Here is a 14,142-nt window from a genome sequence, read left to right on the forward strand (position 1 = left end):
GTGTGTGTGTGTGTGTGTGTGTGTGTGTGTGTGTGTGTGTGTGTTTATGTCTTTACGTCTCTTTAAATCAATGCTACTTTAAGATCTCCATACCATCTGTACTAGTCTAACTCGGATGTGTAGGCTGAGTTTAATGGCAGATTCCCAGGTTCACTCTGGGAACCTCAGTGTTGAACATAACAACCTTGAACATAACACCGGTCGGCGTAACTTTAAATACAACAGGCGGAAATGTCACACAAACGCAGGCATGTGCACACATGCATGTGTGACGTGCATGCATGTGTGTGTGTGTGTGTGTGTGTGTGTGTGTGTGTGTGTGTGTGTGTGTGTGTGTGTGTGTGTGTGTGTGTGTGTGTGTGTGTGTGTGCGTGCGTGCATGCGCGACTGTGTGGGTGTGGGTCACCTCTTCTTCGCTCTCGCTGTCTGTGTGACTACCGTCCGTCCGCTCGGACAGACAGTGGAGTACGGCGTCATGATTGGTGGAGAAGAGACAAGCCTTGGTCACCTGACCACTGAAGAACCCTCCACTCTGCAGGCTCTCCACCACACCAGCTGGGGGGAAGCAAGTGTCACGCCTTAATCATGCCTCCTATGGCGTAACCACTATTGGTTACGCTTCACTATGAATAATAATAATGATCAGAATGAATTGTGTTTATAGGGCACATATCCAAATTAAATTTGCATAGTGTGTGTGTGTGTGTGTGTGTGTGTGTGTGTGTGTGTGTGTGTGTGTGTGTGTGTGTGGGTGTGGGTGTGGGTGTGGGTGTGGGTGTGTCTGGGGAAGGGATATGAGCAGGTAGGGGTTGGACAGTAAAATGTTAAAGGGGTGAAGGAACATGTAGCAGTTGGACTGTGAAATCAGAGAGATCATTAAGGAGCAGATAGGGGTTAGACAGTGAATCCAGAGACAGGTCATTAAGGAGCAGGTAGGGGTTAGACGGTGAATACGGAGACGGGTCATTAGGAGCAGGTAGGGGTTAGACGGTGAATATGGAGACAGGTCATTAGGAGCAGGTAGGGGTTAGACGGTGAGATAGACAGATAGACGATGAGGGTACTTTATTAATCCCGGAGGTAACAAGTATATGGTCATGTCAGGAGGAGAAAAATCCAAGAAAAACTAATGGGAGAGCAAAATAAATTATTTGCCATTGTTAATAAGGAAACACCACCACTGTTGATTTGTACTGTGTGTGTGTGGTGTGCGCATTTAAGTGTGGGTGTGAAAGTGGGTGTGTGGGTATGGGTTTGTGAGACAGACACACACAAACATACACACACACACACCTAGAGAGAGAGAGGGAGAAAGACAGATAGAGAGAGAGACAGAGCGGGAGACCAAGGAAACCGCAAAAAGGGAGGAGGAGGTAGAGAATTATCTTAATTGAAGCTTGTAACAATTGACAGCCACATAAACATCCAACACATTCATTATAACCCCACTGCTGGTATGCACACACCACTTCCTTCCCAGACACACACACACACACAAACACACAAACGCACACGCACACACACACACGCACACACTGAGCCTCATTAACTCCACGCACATTGTCTGGAGCTAAAGAGATAGCAGCAGCCAGTAAACAACACATCCTGTGAAGCTTACGACATAGCCCCCGCTAAACCGTTTTTCAAGCATCACTGAAAAACCTTTTAGTACTTTCTGAGGTATAGTTTGAAGCCAGTTACATAAAAAGGTATTGGGTATAGTGATTTAAAAATGCCAAATTCCCATGTTGTCTTCTCAGATGGAGTGTTTAAAGATTTGTGTCTGAGGAAGTTTTCATGGAATTCGGAGCCACTTCTGAAAAAAACGTCCCATATTGGTTCATACAGATGCGGCAGAATCACAAATTGACAGCTAAATAGACAGCCAATGATTCAAATCAGGCATGCACAACCACTGCTAGAACGTAAATATGCTTTACAGTGTGTGAGGGATCTTTGAAATGTGGTTCTTATTAACGTAATGGCGATGTTTTTTAAACAAAGTCGAGTAGAAATGACGCGCTTTACTATAATATTGACTGACTGCATTGTAGTACCGCTCATCACCACTGTATGAGCCAAATCCTTAACCCTGTCACTCTTAATTTGACACAAACGATGAACTCAAAGATTTCTTGACCTCCTCTTGACCTTTTTCCATGATCGGTGTGTTAACAGATCTAGAATGATAGGAACTTTGCTTTGTGGGAACTCCAAGTTGGACTCTGAGTTTTTCATTTAAGTGAGATGGAGATAACTTACTCTGGCAGCCTGTTAGAAGAACATCAATGCCGATGTCCCCGTAATCCCTCCGTATCTAAAACACACACGCACACGCACACGCACACACACACACACACACACACACACACACACACACACACACACACACACACACACACACACAGAATTAGTTTAATTAGAGGCCTGGACTGGTTCATGATGGTACTTAATGATATTAAATGGCAGCAGCTGTGAATAGCCTGTAGAGATGAGAGACAGGCAGATAAGGGAAGAGTCGTAGTAGGGACAAGAAGTCAAAGAGATAGTAAAATAGTATTTTTCCATTTCCATTTTCTTAACATGGTAGACAGGCTATCCCATTTATGGGCAAAAATAACAATACTAAAAATGAATGAAAAACATTATGTGAAATAACATAATCTAAGTTATATATTAGTCACAATGTAATGGATGGGAAAATAAAATGGTCAATAATAAAACAGAATAGAAAATTATCCTGGATTTGAAGTATTAGTGGTCGTGATTGTCTAGTAGTGTCGTCCAACTAGTGTCGACCCTCACGTTGCGTATTGTTTTGACGCCCACGGTGTCCAGGAAGTTGACAGGGCTGAGGTCCAGGATGACGGCTCGAGGGAGGGACGGGTCTCGCAGGTCCTCTCTCATCTTAATAACGGCGATCTCCTTTTGATTCTCTAACTCCGACTCCCCCTGCTGGACAGGAAGAGGCATCACAGTACAGAGTAAATAACCATTCATAGGCCACAGTTATCACAGAGGTGGAATGGTAGTGGCGAACACAGGTGTATCTCATGACGCTAATTACGGGTATTGGCATAGCTACATAACCATCATTAATTGAATAAGCTACAGCTGTGATGTCCCGTCCTTTGCAGCTCTGTTAAGGGTCTATAAGGCTTGTACATCGTGACGTCACATCACAATGACTGCTATTAGTAGTAATGGTGTTTGGTCATTGTTTTGTTAAAATCGTATTAAGGATTTTGCAGTACTACAACTCTCTCTCACATCAACCGCCAACAACATAACAGGTCAGTAGTAATCCTGCTCTGTGTATAACAGGTCAGTAGTACTCATGCCCTGTGTGTATAACAGGTCAGTAGTACTCCTGCCCAGTGTGTATAACAGGTCAGTAGTACTCATGCCCTGTGTGTATAACAGGTCAGTAGTACTCATGCCCAGTGTGTATAACAGGTCAGTAGTACTCCTGCCCAGTGTGTATAACAGGTCAGTAGTACTCCTGCCCAGTGTGTATTACAGGTCAGTAGTACTCATGCCCTGTGTGTATAACAGGTCAGTAGTACTCATGCCCAGTGTGTATAACAGGTCAGTAGTACTCATGCCCTGTGTGTATAACAGGTCAGTAGTACTCATGCCCAGTGTGTATAACAGGTCAGTAGTACTCCTGCCCAGTGTGTATTACAGGTCAGTAGTACTCCTGCCCAGTGTGTATAACAGGTCAGTAGTACTCATGCCCAGTGTGTATAACAGGTCAGTAGTACTCCTGCCCAGTGTGTATAACAGGTCAGTAGTACTCCTGCCCAGTGTGTATAACAGGTAGGTAGTCATGTCATTACCAACTCCCGGCCCTTCTTAGCATCCTTCCTGGCCCTCTTGGCCTCCTTCTTCTCTTGTCTCTTCCTCTTGGCCTCCAGCTTCTTCTTGGCCGACAGGATGCTGGTGATGTCCAGGCCCGTCTGGAAGGAGAGCAGAGTCAGGGCCACAGAAACCTGCAGGGGGTCCACCCCGTCCTGACCCGCTGCAGGGGGTCCACCCCGTCCTGACCCGCTGCAGGGGGTCCACCCCGTCCTGACCCGCTGCAGGGGGTCCACCCCGTCCTGACCCGCTGCAGGGGGTCCACCCCGTCCTGACCCGCTGCAGGGGGTCCACCCCGTCCTGACCCGCTGCAGGGGGTCCACCCCGTCCTGACCCGCTGCAGGGGGTCCACCCCGTCCTGACCCGCTGCAGGCGGTCCCTTTCATTTACATTTAGGGCATTTAGCAGACGCTTTTATCTAAAACCACTTACAATAAGTACATTTGTCATAAGAAAGTGAAACAATATATCACTGTCGGTAGAGTAAGGATGTTAGAGTAGAACAAAGTGCAAAGCACCAACAATCGCTAGGTTAACCCATTCCCCGTATTCAACATAGATAGCTATGATAAGACGCTACATAACTAAGTACTATAACTAAATACGACATGCATTAAGTGTGTACATTAAGTGCCAGGATGTACAACATACAACAAGTAGGAGGGGAGGGACTCTCCCCTCCTAAGACCTCTCTGCATAGCCACCCCGGGTATATGAGTCTAGGTGAGCTCTAGGTGAGTCTTGAGTCTTTTGCGGTTCAGCCGTAGAACAGCGTTTGTATTGTGACCATCGCAACACAATAGAGCTGAGGCACGTCTTACTGCTTACATATTATGTATATTAAATCATATGCATATATATATATATATATATATATATATTAGGGCTGTCAGTTAAACGCGTTATTAACGGCGTTAATGCAATCCAATTTTAACGGTGTTATTTTTTATTTTATTTTTTTATTTGGCTCAAAACAAAGAAGCAGTAGCCTGACTGCTATGTTCAAGGCAGTATGTTTGTATGTTCATCGTTTGATTGCACTATAGGCATTTTTTTGTATCTTCCTGTTTTGATCAGTATAAGCCAATGTTGTTATCAATAAAAAAACATTTGCACAAGGCAAGCCGATGCATTTCTCCATGTTGATAAGAGCATTACAATTAGAACAATTAATGGGACAAAGAAATCAAGGGATATTTAGCATAGAAAAAAGATTTGCGATTAATCGCGAGTTAACTATGACAATAATGCGATTAATCGCGATTAAATATTTTAATCGCTTGACAGCCCTAATATATATATATACACACTTGGGGAAAAACAGAATAGTCCGAATTGACTACTGTGTTTTCTGTCTGATAGGGTATGGTTAAGGTATGATCAAGTGAAACTATTCTCTGTGCTACGCTTACTTTCCTGTATTAAGGGAAGATCAGGTTCGGAAACATTTGTTACAATTTTAAGGTATTAAGGAATTATAAGGATATACGTTAACCAGTTGAATAAATCCAAACAGCTTGTGAAGTTGTTTTTCGACCCAGATAGCAAGCTATCGTTCTGCTCTGTAGCCTTGCGGCAGCCCGACATAGTGACTTGCGTACAACAGGTTTTTAATAATTTACAGTTGAAAAAAAACTGTGTTGCCAATGAATGAACCATTCTGTAAACTCTCCGAAAACCTTCTCCCGCTGTCCCTCCCTTCGTCGCTCCACAAAAGCATCGAGGAAGAGGAAGGAGGAAAGAGGATGACACTCAGACAATGTTCTCCTCTGTGCTCAGCCTGTCTGAGATGGTGAAATGTCAAGACCAATTGGACGGTAATTAGTGTGTCAAAGGGTCTCAGGAAATATCTCCAACAGCTCGGAGGATGTAGATGTATGTGTCCATGCATGGATGTGAGCCTATCGGAATATATACTTAAATTTTCTGCATACAATTATTGTTCTGTGGTGTATGTGAGTCCTGTGCTTTTGTATCTGTATGTTTGCGTGCTTGTCTCTATATATGTGTGTGTGTGTGTGTGGTGGGTATTGGTGCATTTGTGTGTGTATGTATCTGTCTGTCTGCATTTGAGTGTGTGTGTATGTCTGCCTTTGTGTGTGTGTGTGTGTGTGTGTGTGTGTGTGTGTGTGTGTGTGTGTGTGTGTGTGTGTGTGTGTGTGTGTGTGTGTGTGTGTGTGTGTACCTTTTCTGCGAGAGCGTCTTGGTACATCTCAGCATTGGCAAAATAAAGAGTAGCAGAGGAGCGGAAAATCACCACGCCTGGAACCTGTTTCACCTGTCAATCAAAACATCCACCAATAACATGCATCGATCAATCAGTTCATCAACGACTCAATCCAATCACACCTGGCACCTATTTCAACTGTCGATCAATCAAGCTATCATCACTCAAGAAGTAATTGATGATAAATCATTTAATTAAATTCTGAAACTCAACCTCCAACTTAATGTTCAGTAAGACCTTGAACAACCTTGTGGGCTGTAGGGTTTTACACTTTTGTTCTCTATGAAGATGTAGCTAGCAACACATGTAGTGTAACTCTCCTGTTCTACAGCAGCCTGCCTACCGGCCTCTGTGTATAGGCTATAGGCTCTACAGTTGAGTGTGCTGATTGTGTCTGTGCAGCGCCGCTGCTGTACCTGGTTATACTCCTCCACTGGCCTGTAGAGGTCAGTATCTCCTACCCGACCTAGGAGAGAGTAGCTTGGTCTAACACACACACACACACACACACACACACACACACACACACACACACACACACACACACACACACACACACACACACACACACACACACACACACACACACACACACACACACACACACACACACAAATAAGAGTCAGCCTAACAAAGCTAACGAAGTGAACTCATTTATGGACTGTGTGTGTGTGTGTGTGTGTGTGTGTGTGTGTGTGTGTGTGTGTGTGTGTGTGTGTGTGTGTGTGTGTGTGTGTGTGTGTGTGTGTGTGTGTGTGTGTGTGTGTACGTGTGAATGGATCGGTGTGTGTGTGTGTGTGTCTGTGTGTGTGTGGGAATGGATCGGTGGTTGTGTGTCTCACAGCTGGGTCCTAAAGATGACGGTGAGCAGAGAGAAGGCGATGGAGGCGGCCAGGCCCAGGTCGGGGTTAAACAACACAGTCAGGATGAAGGTAGCCACCCACACACACTGGAGGGAGGGAGGGAGGGAGGGAGGGAGGGAGGGAGGGAGGGGAGAGAGAGAGAGAGAGAGAGAGAGAGAGAGAGAGAGAGAGAGAGATAGAATCATAAATTATGGATCATGAATTTTGTTTTGTACCATTCTAGTCCCCTTCACACGCCTCCTTGTCACCTTCTAGTACACTACTCACGTCCGCTTGTTCACTTCCTAGCCCACTCGACATGCCATCCTGACAGCTTTCTAGTACACTCAATAACTGTCCTTGCTCACTATCTAGTGTACCAACCCTCTATCCTTGCTCCCCCTCTGTCCGTGCACACGCCTGCAGTGCACTTTGTGCACGTTCTACCTTCCAGCCATGTGCGCCCCCTGCTGCCCCCCCCCCCCCCCCCCACTCACCATGTCTACACGGCTGGTCCTCCACAGAGCTGGGATGTCCTTGAACTGCTTCATCATCCCTTGTAGGTTCACGTAGATGATGGCCGCCAAAACCGCCTGTAAACACACGCATGCACAAATTCAAGATATGCATGCATGCACACACACATGCATGAAAACACGTACACACTCAAAAACACGCACACACACACACACACACACACACACACCACACAGCACCTTAGGGAGGTCTTCAAAGAGAGTTCCAATCCACAAAGTGATGAACAGAATCACGACTGCTGATAGAGCCCCAGCCACCTAGTGCACGGAGAGAGAGGAGAGAGAGAGAGAGAGAGAGAGAGAGAGAGAGAGAGAGAGAGAGAGAGAGAGAGAGAGAGAGAAGTTGTGCTTCAACTCTCAACTCTGATCTGTTCAACAGACCACATGGCAGCAATCTGGTAACTAGAAATAACAGGCTGCTGATTGACCAAGATTGAACAATCAGAATCCAGCATTGAACAAAGCAATGTTATAAGATATAAACTATAGATCTGTTCAGGATCATTTCTCTCTAAATATATACATATAGAAATGATGGATTAACAAGTTGTTTACCTGTACAAGTACTACCCACCTGTGTCTTTCCACCTGTGCTCTCCTGGACCATGGTGCGAGACATGGAGCAGCTGATGGCGAAACATTGGAAAATCCCTCCCACAGAATTGCTCAGACCCAGAGCTATCAGTTCCTTAATGAGGAACAAACCCAATGGGGGTTTCAAAAGGGGGCATGTTTATTTTTTATAGCACCCTTCACACACAAAGGCTGTTCATAGTGAACGACATCGGCAGGTCACAAGACAGTTAAAAAGTTAAGACAATAAAAAATAATAATGGTAGCAATATCTTCCTCTTATAGATAATTTTTCATTCAAAACACTATACAATCAGACAAAAAAACATTACAATACAAAAACCTGTTAAATATAAGATGATAGAATAAAAAAATAAAAATGAATAAATAATAGGGCGCAGATTTATTTTTTTCTTTATAAAAGCTATGGAAACTTTTAGAAATGTACTTAAAAGTATAAAGCATTGGGTCAGACCTTTGGGAGACTCGGTGAGGGGGCTCCAGATATGTGGGGCATACATACAGGAAGTTACGACAGCGCAGCCAGCAGGTCAGGATGCGCGGTCTTTGTACCTGGTTGGCGTCCACCTTGTAGCCGTATTTGAGAGCAAAGATGCGTCCGAGTGAGATGGCGATACCGTAGCCGACCACGGACAGAGCGAAGGCGTCGCCGATCACCTGACCGAACAGAGAGGCTGTTGGGAGGACTGGGGGCTGGAGACTGGCGTTGGAGGGGGAGGGGGAGAGAGAGAGAGAGAGAGAGAGAGAGAGAGAGAGAGAGTGAGTTTAGTAGGCATGCATTGAAGCATGTGTATGTGTCTCCTTTTCTTTGTGCTTTGGTTGTGTGTGTGTGTGTGTGTGTGTGTGTGTGTGTGTGTGTGTGTGTGTGTGTGTGTGTGTGTGTGTGTGTGTGTGTGTGTGTGTGTGTGTGTGTGTGTGTGTGTGCATGCCGGTATGTGTGTTCTCACCCTGAAGGGATCAATCCCACTACATCTACTCCATACTTGTCCTCCAAGTTTACCTGCCAGGAGATCAACGTGGCAACAACAATCTAGATTGAAGAAACAGACATCGTTAGCATGTGTGCATATGTTTGTGTTTGTGTGCATGTATTTATGTGCAAAAGTAGATGTGAGCACATCTACATTTGCGTGTGTGTGTGTGTGCCCTCACTGCGATCAGCTCCACAGGTATGGGCACGGGAAGCTTCTTGCCCAGGTAGTTGTTGAGCTCCTTGACCAGGATGAGGCCGACAATGGCAACAATGCTGACCACCAGGGCCCCCACGTTGGTCTGTGGAAGCAGGTAACACACCTCCAGCACCGTCTGGAGAGAGAGAGAGAGAAATAGTAAAAGTGCCTTTTTGATTTAATATAAATGTAACATTTGATTACACGGATGAGCAGTCAATATGTTACATTTATTGAAAGAGTTTAAAGTGGCAGGGAGTTTTACTTCACTCATTCCACCCTCCAACCAATATATTTCAATACCAGAGCAAATTTCAAAGACAGGCTGGCAAATCTCCTCTGACCAACAGAGGGCGCCATTTAGTTTGATCTGTGCTTGAGCGAGTGTGTTAAAGGGACACTGTGTAAAAATTACTCCCATCTAAAACTACGGTGGGCAGTGTGTGCCAAGAAGCTGTGTCATGACATCCAATACTACCTCATCGAGTTATTCGAGTGATGAGGTTCGGTATTTCAAACAAATTTCAAACTGCATTGAATCATTAGTGTAAGCTAATGTATGAGTAATTATTCCTCGAGCAAGATAGTGAATTATTTCAGTCATCATTCACGCTGGCTCAGTGAAAACACGAGTATTCTTACGGCATAGAGTCTGTAAATGAAGCTAACTCATGGTCTCTAGGCCTATATGTGTGCAGTCTATAAATGAAGCTTACTCATGGTCTTTGTGGTGCAAACAGTTTATGAATGAAGCCAACTCATGGGGTCTATGTGGTACATGCAGTCTATATAAGTGAAGCTAACTCATGGTCTTTGTAGTACATACAGTCTATAAATTAAGCTAAGTCATGACTTAGTCGATACTTACGTATATGAGGGAGAATGGTCCGCTGAACCTGGCGGGTGAGATGCCGAAGGTGTACTTGAGCTGGGACACCACCACGTGGATGGCAGCAGCGGTGGTGTAGCCACGGACCAGCGGCTCCGACAGGTAGGTCACCACAAAACCAAAGTGGACCAAGCCCAGCAGGATCTGCACACGCATGCATTCAATCACGTACACACACAATGACCTTTGACCTTTAGGCATGTTGCTTCATCGAAAGACTGGACCGACCTGTATGGGTTATGCAACTATGGTTGTGAAGAGATAAAATAACATCTTAAGGAACGTGTGGCTTGGTTGAGCCTGCATTCTCAGAATCGGATAAGAAACACTCGTAGAACTACATAATGAGCAGCACAACCTGAAAGGTTCTTGGCTCATTCATTTTACACATGTAGGAAACAACAACCTTTAAACTTGCAGCCATACATTGATAAAAAAAAAAAACAGCCGTTTCCTCAGAGGAAAGCAATAGCATCCACCTGCAGGCCTGGACCCGGGGCCTGGGGCATGGCAGAGGGGCCTGGGGTGTGGCACCGGGGCCTGTGGTGTGGCACCGGGGCCTGGGGCGTGGCACCGGGGCCTGGGGCGTGGCAGAGGGGCCTGGGGCGTGGCAGGTCAGTTTTTATGTATTCTTTCGGCGTTTCGTGTCACAGTCGGCCCCTAGATATTGGCTGTTAGATAAACATATATATAAAATATATATATTTTATGAGATTGATTATTATTATTAATTAATCATTTTATTTAAATTGTAAAAGGAAAAATGTACTTTGCAAAACTCGACTGGGGCAGCTTGGGGCCGACTGTGATGCAAAACGTTACAGGTGCCACACCCCAGGCCCCTCTGCCACACCCCAGGCCTGGCTCCGGGGCTGCAGCTGGATGCTACTCAAAAAACGTCCTCTAGCAAGCAGACGGAGTCATGTGACTGGACTCGAAAGGGGTAGGGCGGGCCCCCGGTGGGGTGGGCCCCAGTGGGAGCGGGGTGGACCCCCCCACCGCTCGTACCTGGAACAGGCCGGACATGAAGGTGACGGCGGCCGCCACCCGGACCCTCTCGGCGTCCCGGGACAGCAGGTCCACCACGCTGGTGTTGGACACGTTGTCCCACGACAGGAAGTCGGCGTCGGGCGCCAGGCGCTCCGTCACGCCGCCGATCATCACGCTCATCACCGCGTACGTACCTGGGGGGGGGGGGGGGTGAAGCCGTAGGGTAGGAGTCAATACATCGGTCGAATGATCTGTGATTCGATTGGTTGTTAGATTTTGGTGATTGCATAAATTAATCAATAGCCGACTGACCGATTGGCCGTCATATATCCGCCAAGCTATCTGTCAATGGATTGATTGATCGGGCAGTTGGTCAAGCTATCGGTCAGATGATCGGTCAAATCATTCCGTCGATCAATAGATAAATCATCAATCTGTTATTTTTGCATCTCTTTCTCCATCCCAGCCGTCTTTGTAAATGAAGGGAAACTCCCTTGATCACAGTCCATTAAACTGGTGTCTCACACACACACAGCCACACACACACACACACACCCTGTTCTACTCTTTACCCTACCTGTTATTGATGCCAATAGTTTACTATGGCACACCCTAGCATTATATCATTGATAACGGATATAATATAATAAAAACGTTGTTAATCGTATTGATAATAGTTATTTGTAGATAAGACGTTGTGTGCAGACCGACGGAGATGTGCTTGGAGGTCCCGAACAGGAAGTAGACGAGGACTGGGTAGAAAGATGAGTAGAGTCCATAGACAGGAGGAACAGCGGCCAGCAGGGCGTAGGCCATACCTACACACACACACACACACACACACACACACACACACACACAAAGCAGACAAAGCAATATCCGAAACATGTAAGATAATACCAAACCATATCCGAAGTCCTCCCTACGCACCCTAATCCCATGGACCGGGTGTGGATTATTGGAATACCGTTACTCCTCACCCTGAGGAAGCTGCATGATGCCCACACTGATCCCAGACACCAGGTCTCCCACTGCGTTGTCCCTGACCGGGTATCGAGGAAGCCAGGAGAGGATAGGCAGGAATCCCAGGATGAGACTTTTCATCCTGGGGCCGGAACACCTAGGAGGACGTGCAGCATAATCCACATCCAGAAAAACATGAAAGGGGCCCTCACTCGTTCAGTACACTAATTGGGGCATCTGCCACACCCCAGGCCCCTCTGCCACACCACAGGCCCCTCTGCCACACCCCAGGCCCCTCTGCCACACCCCAGGCCCTGGTGCCACACCACAGGCCCCTCTGCCACACCCCAGGCCCCTCTGCCACACCCCAGGCCCTGGTGCCACACCACAGGCCCCTCTGCCACACCCCAGGTCCCTCTGCCACGCCCCAGGCCCCGGCTCCGGGGCTGCAGCTGGATGCTACTCAAAAAACGTCCTCTAGCAAGCAGACAGAGTCATGTGACTGGACTCGGAAGGGGTAGGGTGGGCCCCCGGCTCTTGGGCGGAATCTGGTTTGATGTACTGTATAATACACCTTAAAAGAAGTGATCAAGAAGTAATGTGTCTACATTATATCTGCATCTGGGGACACATCTGGTGACACATCTAACATGCGTCGGCTAGTTTAAGCAAAAAAAAAAAGGTTTCCAGCACATAATAAATTAATCTGAATTAAATGTATTCATGCATTGCTTATTTTTACGGGATGATATAAAAGTTGGTATCCTTGGCCAAATGTACCCCCACGAGTGAGTCACGGCATAGAAACGTTGATATCTATTGTTCCTAACACGTCGTGTTCCTCTACTTTTCTTTTTTTTTTACCTCAACGACTCTTTGACCTTGACGGAAAGCGTCCTCTTTGCCTCGCTCTTCTCTGCCATCTCCTCCACGGCTCCTTCATCCAGGACCTCTCTGTGGACGCTGTAGCCCACGCTCCTCCTCTCCGTCATGGCTGGCGGCGGTGGGTACACTGCCCTGGACAGCACCTTGTTTTCCAAACCCCCACATATTTAGTATGGACAACATCCAGAGGTAGGTGACCTCCACAGAGCTAGACGTGTCTTGTCGTTTATTGTTAAGAATAAGCGTTAACCTTATCCTTAACACGCCAGCGTATTCGCAGCAACAACAATGACAATACAAAAGCTGCTTGATTTGCAATTTTCCTTGGAACAAGAAGTGGGTTTTATTTCCAGGTTTTTTATTATCAGGTTTTCCTCTTTACAAACACTAAAGGAACAAACAACTCTTGCTCAATTAGGTATGTTTGTCGTCTGGTAAGGTAGGTTTGGTCATCGGATGACAACTGCCACATTTCCATCCTACATCATATCCTCATAACTGCTAATGTTCAAAGATATAAAACAAAATTACATATGTATTTTTTTGATTTGATTAGTTGTAAATGCCGGTACAGGCAGTAAACTCACCTGCTCACTGTACTAGAGAACCCCTTCTGCTGTGCGGGCTGAAGTGGAAGACAGGTCGGTCGGTCTGTTCCAGAAACCATGAGGATCGAGGGACACCGAGGGCAGAATGGGATCCTTAGTGCCAGGAGGCTGAAGCCACCAGAGGACTGTCCTTGGCTCCTCAACGTTTACAACCCTGAGTAGTATCTTCAAACCAGGTATCTCTGAGCCTCGCATCAGGCCAAGATAACAGAGATAGCCGGCTTTTCTCCGAGCCGGTCTGAGGGTCACTTAACGAACACAGAATACTGCAGTAATATTACATCTCGCACCTCCAGCAGAGTTGGGAGACTATTTACTCCCAGACAGGGTAACTCCAGCATCAGGTAGCAGATTTATGTTGTTTCTCTTACCAGATCAAATACAGCAGACAATCAAAAACAGTCTCCAGCAGAGACCAGATGGGTGGCTGGCCCTCTGTGGTCTTCACGGCAGTCCGTTCTCCGCACCGGTCAGTGGATCTGAGTCTAATAGCGTGTTCACTCCAACGGGGAAAGAACTTAGATATGGGATGGGGGTAAAGGACAGCACTGAGCTCAAGGTTCACTGGGAATCGTCAGTTA

General features: G+C 46.4%; 1 protein-coding gene across 10 annotated transcripts in view; it reads right to left on the reverse strand.

Annotated features, from left to right (window-relative positions):
• LOC132457648 (solute carrier family 26 member 6) overlaps positions 1 to 14,142 on the reverse strand; it is a 14,941-nt gene extending 799 nt beyond the window's left edge. For 2 of the 10 annotated variants that reach the window (XR_009525740.1, XR_009525743.1), the window contains exons 1-19: positions 13,537 to 14,142; positions 12,933 to 13,080; positions 12,086 to 12,225; positions 11,813 to 11,923; positions 11,124 to 11,299; positions 10,095 to 10,259; positions 9,210 to 9,362; positions 9,005 to 9,087; positions 8,610 to 8,757; positions 8,038 to 8,151; positions 7,644 to 7,721; positions 7,425 to 7,520; positions 6,928 to 7,034; positions 6,502 to 6,571; positions 6,044 to 6,136; positions 3,840 to 3,959; positions 2,806 to 2,955; positions 2,263 to 2,317; positions 407 to 555 (exon numbers count right to left, since the gene is read on the reverse strand). Coding sequence is in view for 8 of the 10 variants with exons in the window: in XM_060051953.1 (XP_059907936.1) it covers positions 407 to 555; positions 2,263 to 2,317; positions 2,806 to 2,955; positions 3,840 to 3,959; positions 6,044 to 6,136; positions 6,502 to 6,571; positions 6,928 to 7,034; positions 7,425 to 7,520; positions 7,644 to 7,721; positions 8,038 to 8,151; positions 8,610 to 8,757; positions 9,005 to 9,087; positions 9,210 to 9,362; positions 10,095 to 10,259; positions 11,124 to 11,299; positions 11,813 to 11,923; positions 12,086 to 12,225; positions 12,933 to 13,080; position 13,537 (2,157 nt within the window). In the remaining 2 variants the exon portion in view is untranslated. Of the gene's footprint in view, positions 1 to 406; positions 556 to 2,262; positions 2,318 to 2,805; positions 2,956 to 3,839; positions 3,960 to 6,043; positions 6,137 to 6,501; positions 6,572 to 6,927; positions 7,035 to 7,424; positions 7,521 to 7,643; positions 7,722 to 8,037; positions 8,152 to 8,609; positions 8,758 to 9,004; positions 9,088 to 9,209; positions 9,363 to 10,094; positions 10,260 to 11,123; positions 11,300 to 11,812; positions 11,924 to 12,085; positions 12,226 to 12,932; positions 13,097 to 13,536 lie in introns of all 10 variants that reach the window. The other 8 variants (XM_060051983.1, XM_060051953.1, XM_060051975.1 and 5 more) reach the window with 8 other exon arrangements.

Source organism: Gadus macrocephalus, chromosome 1 (assembly GCF_031168955.1).
Source record: "Gadus macrocephalus chromosome 1, ASM3116895v1".
NCBI lineage: Eukaryota > Metazoa > Chordata > Actinopteri > Gadiformes > Gadidae > Gadus > Gadus macrocephalus.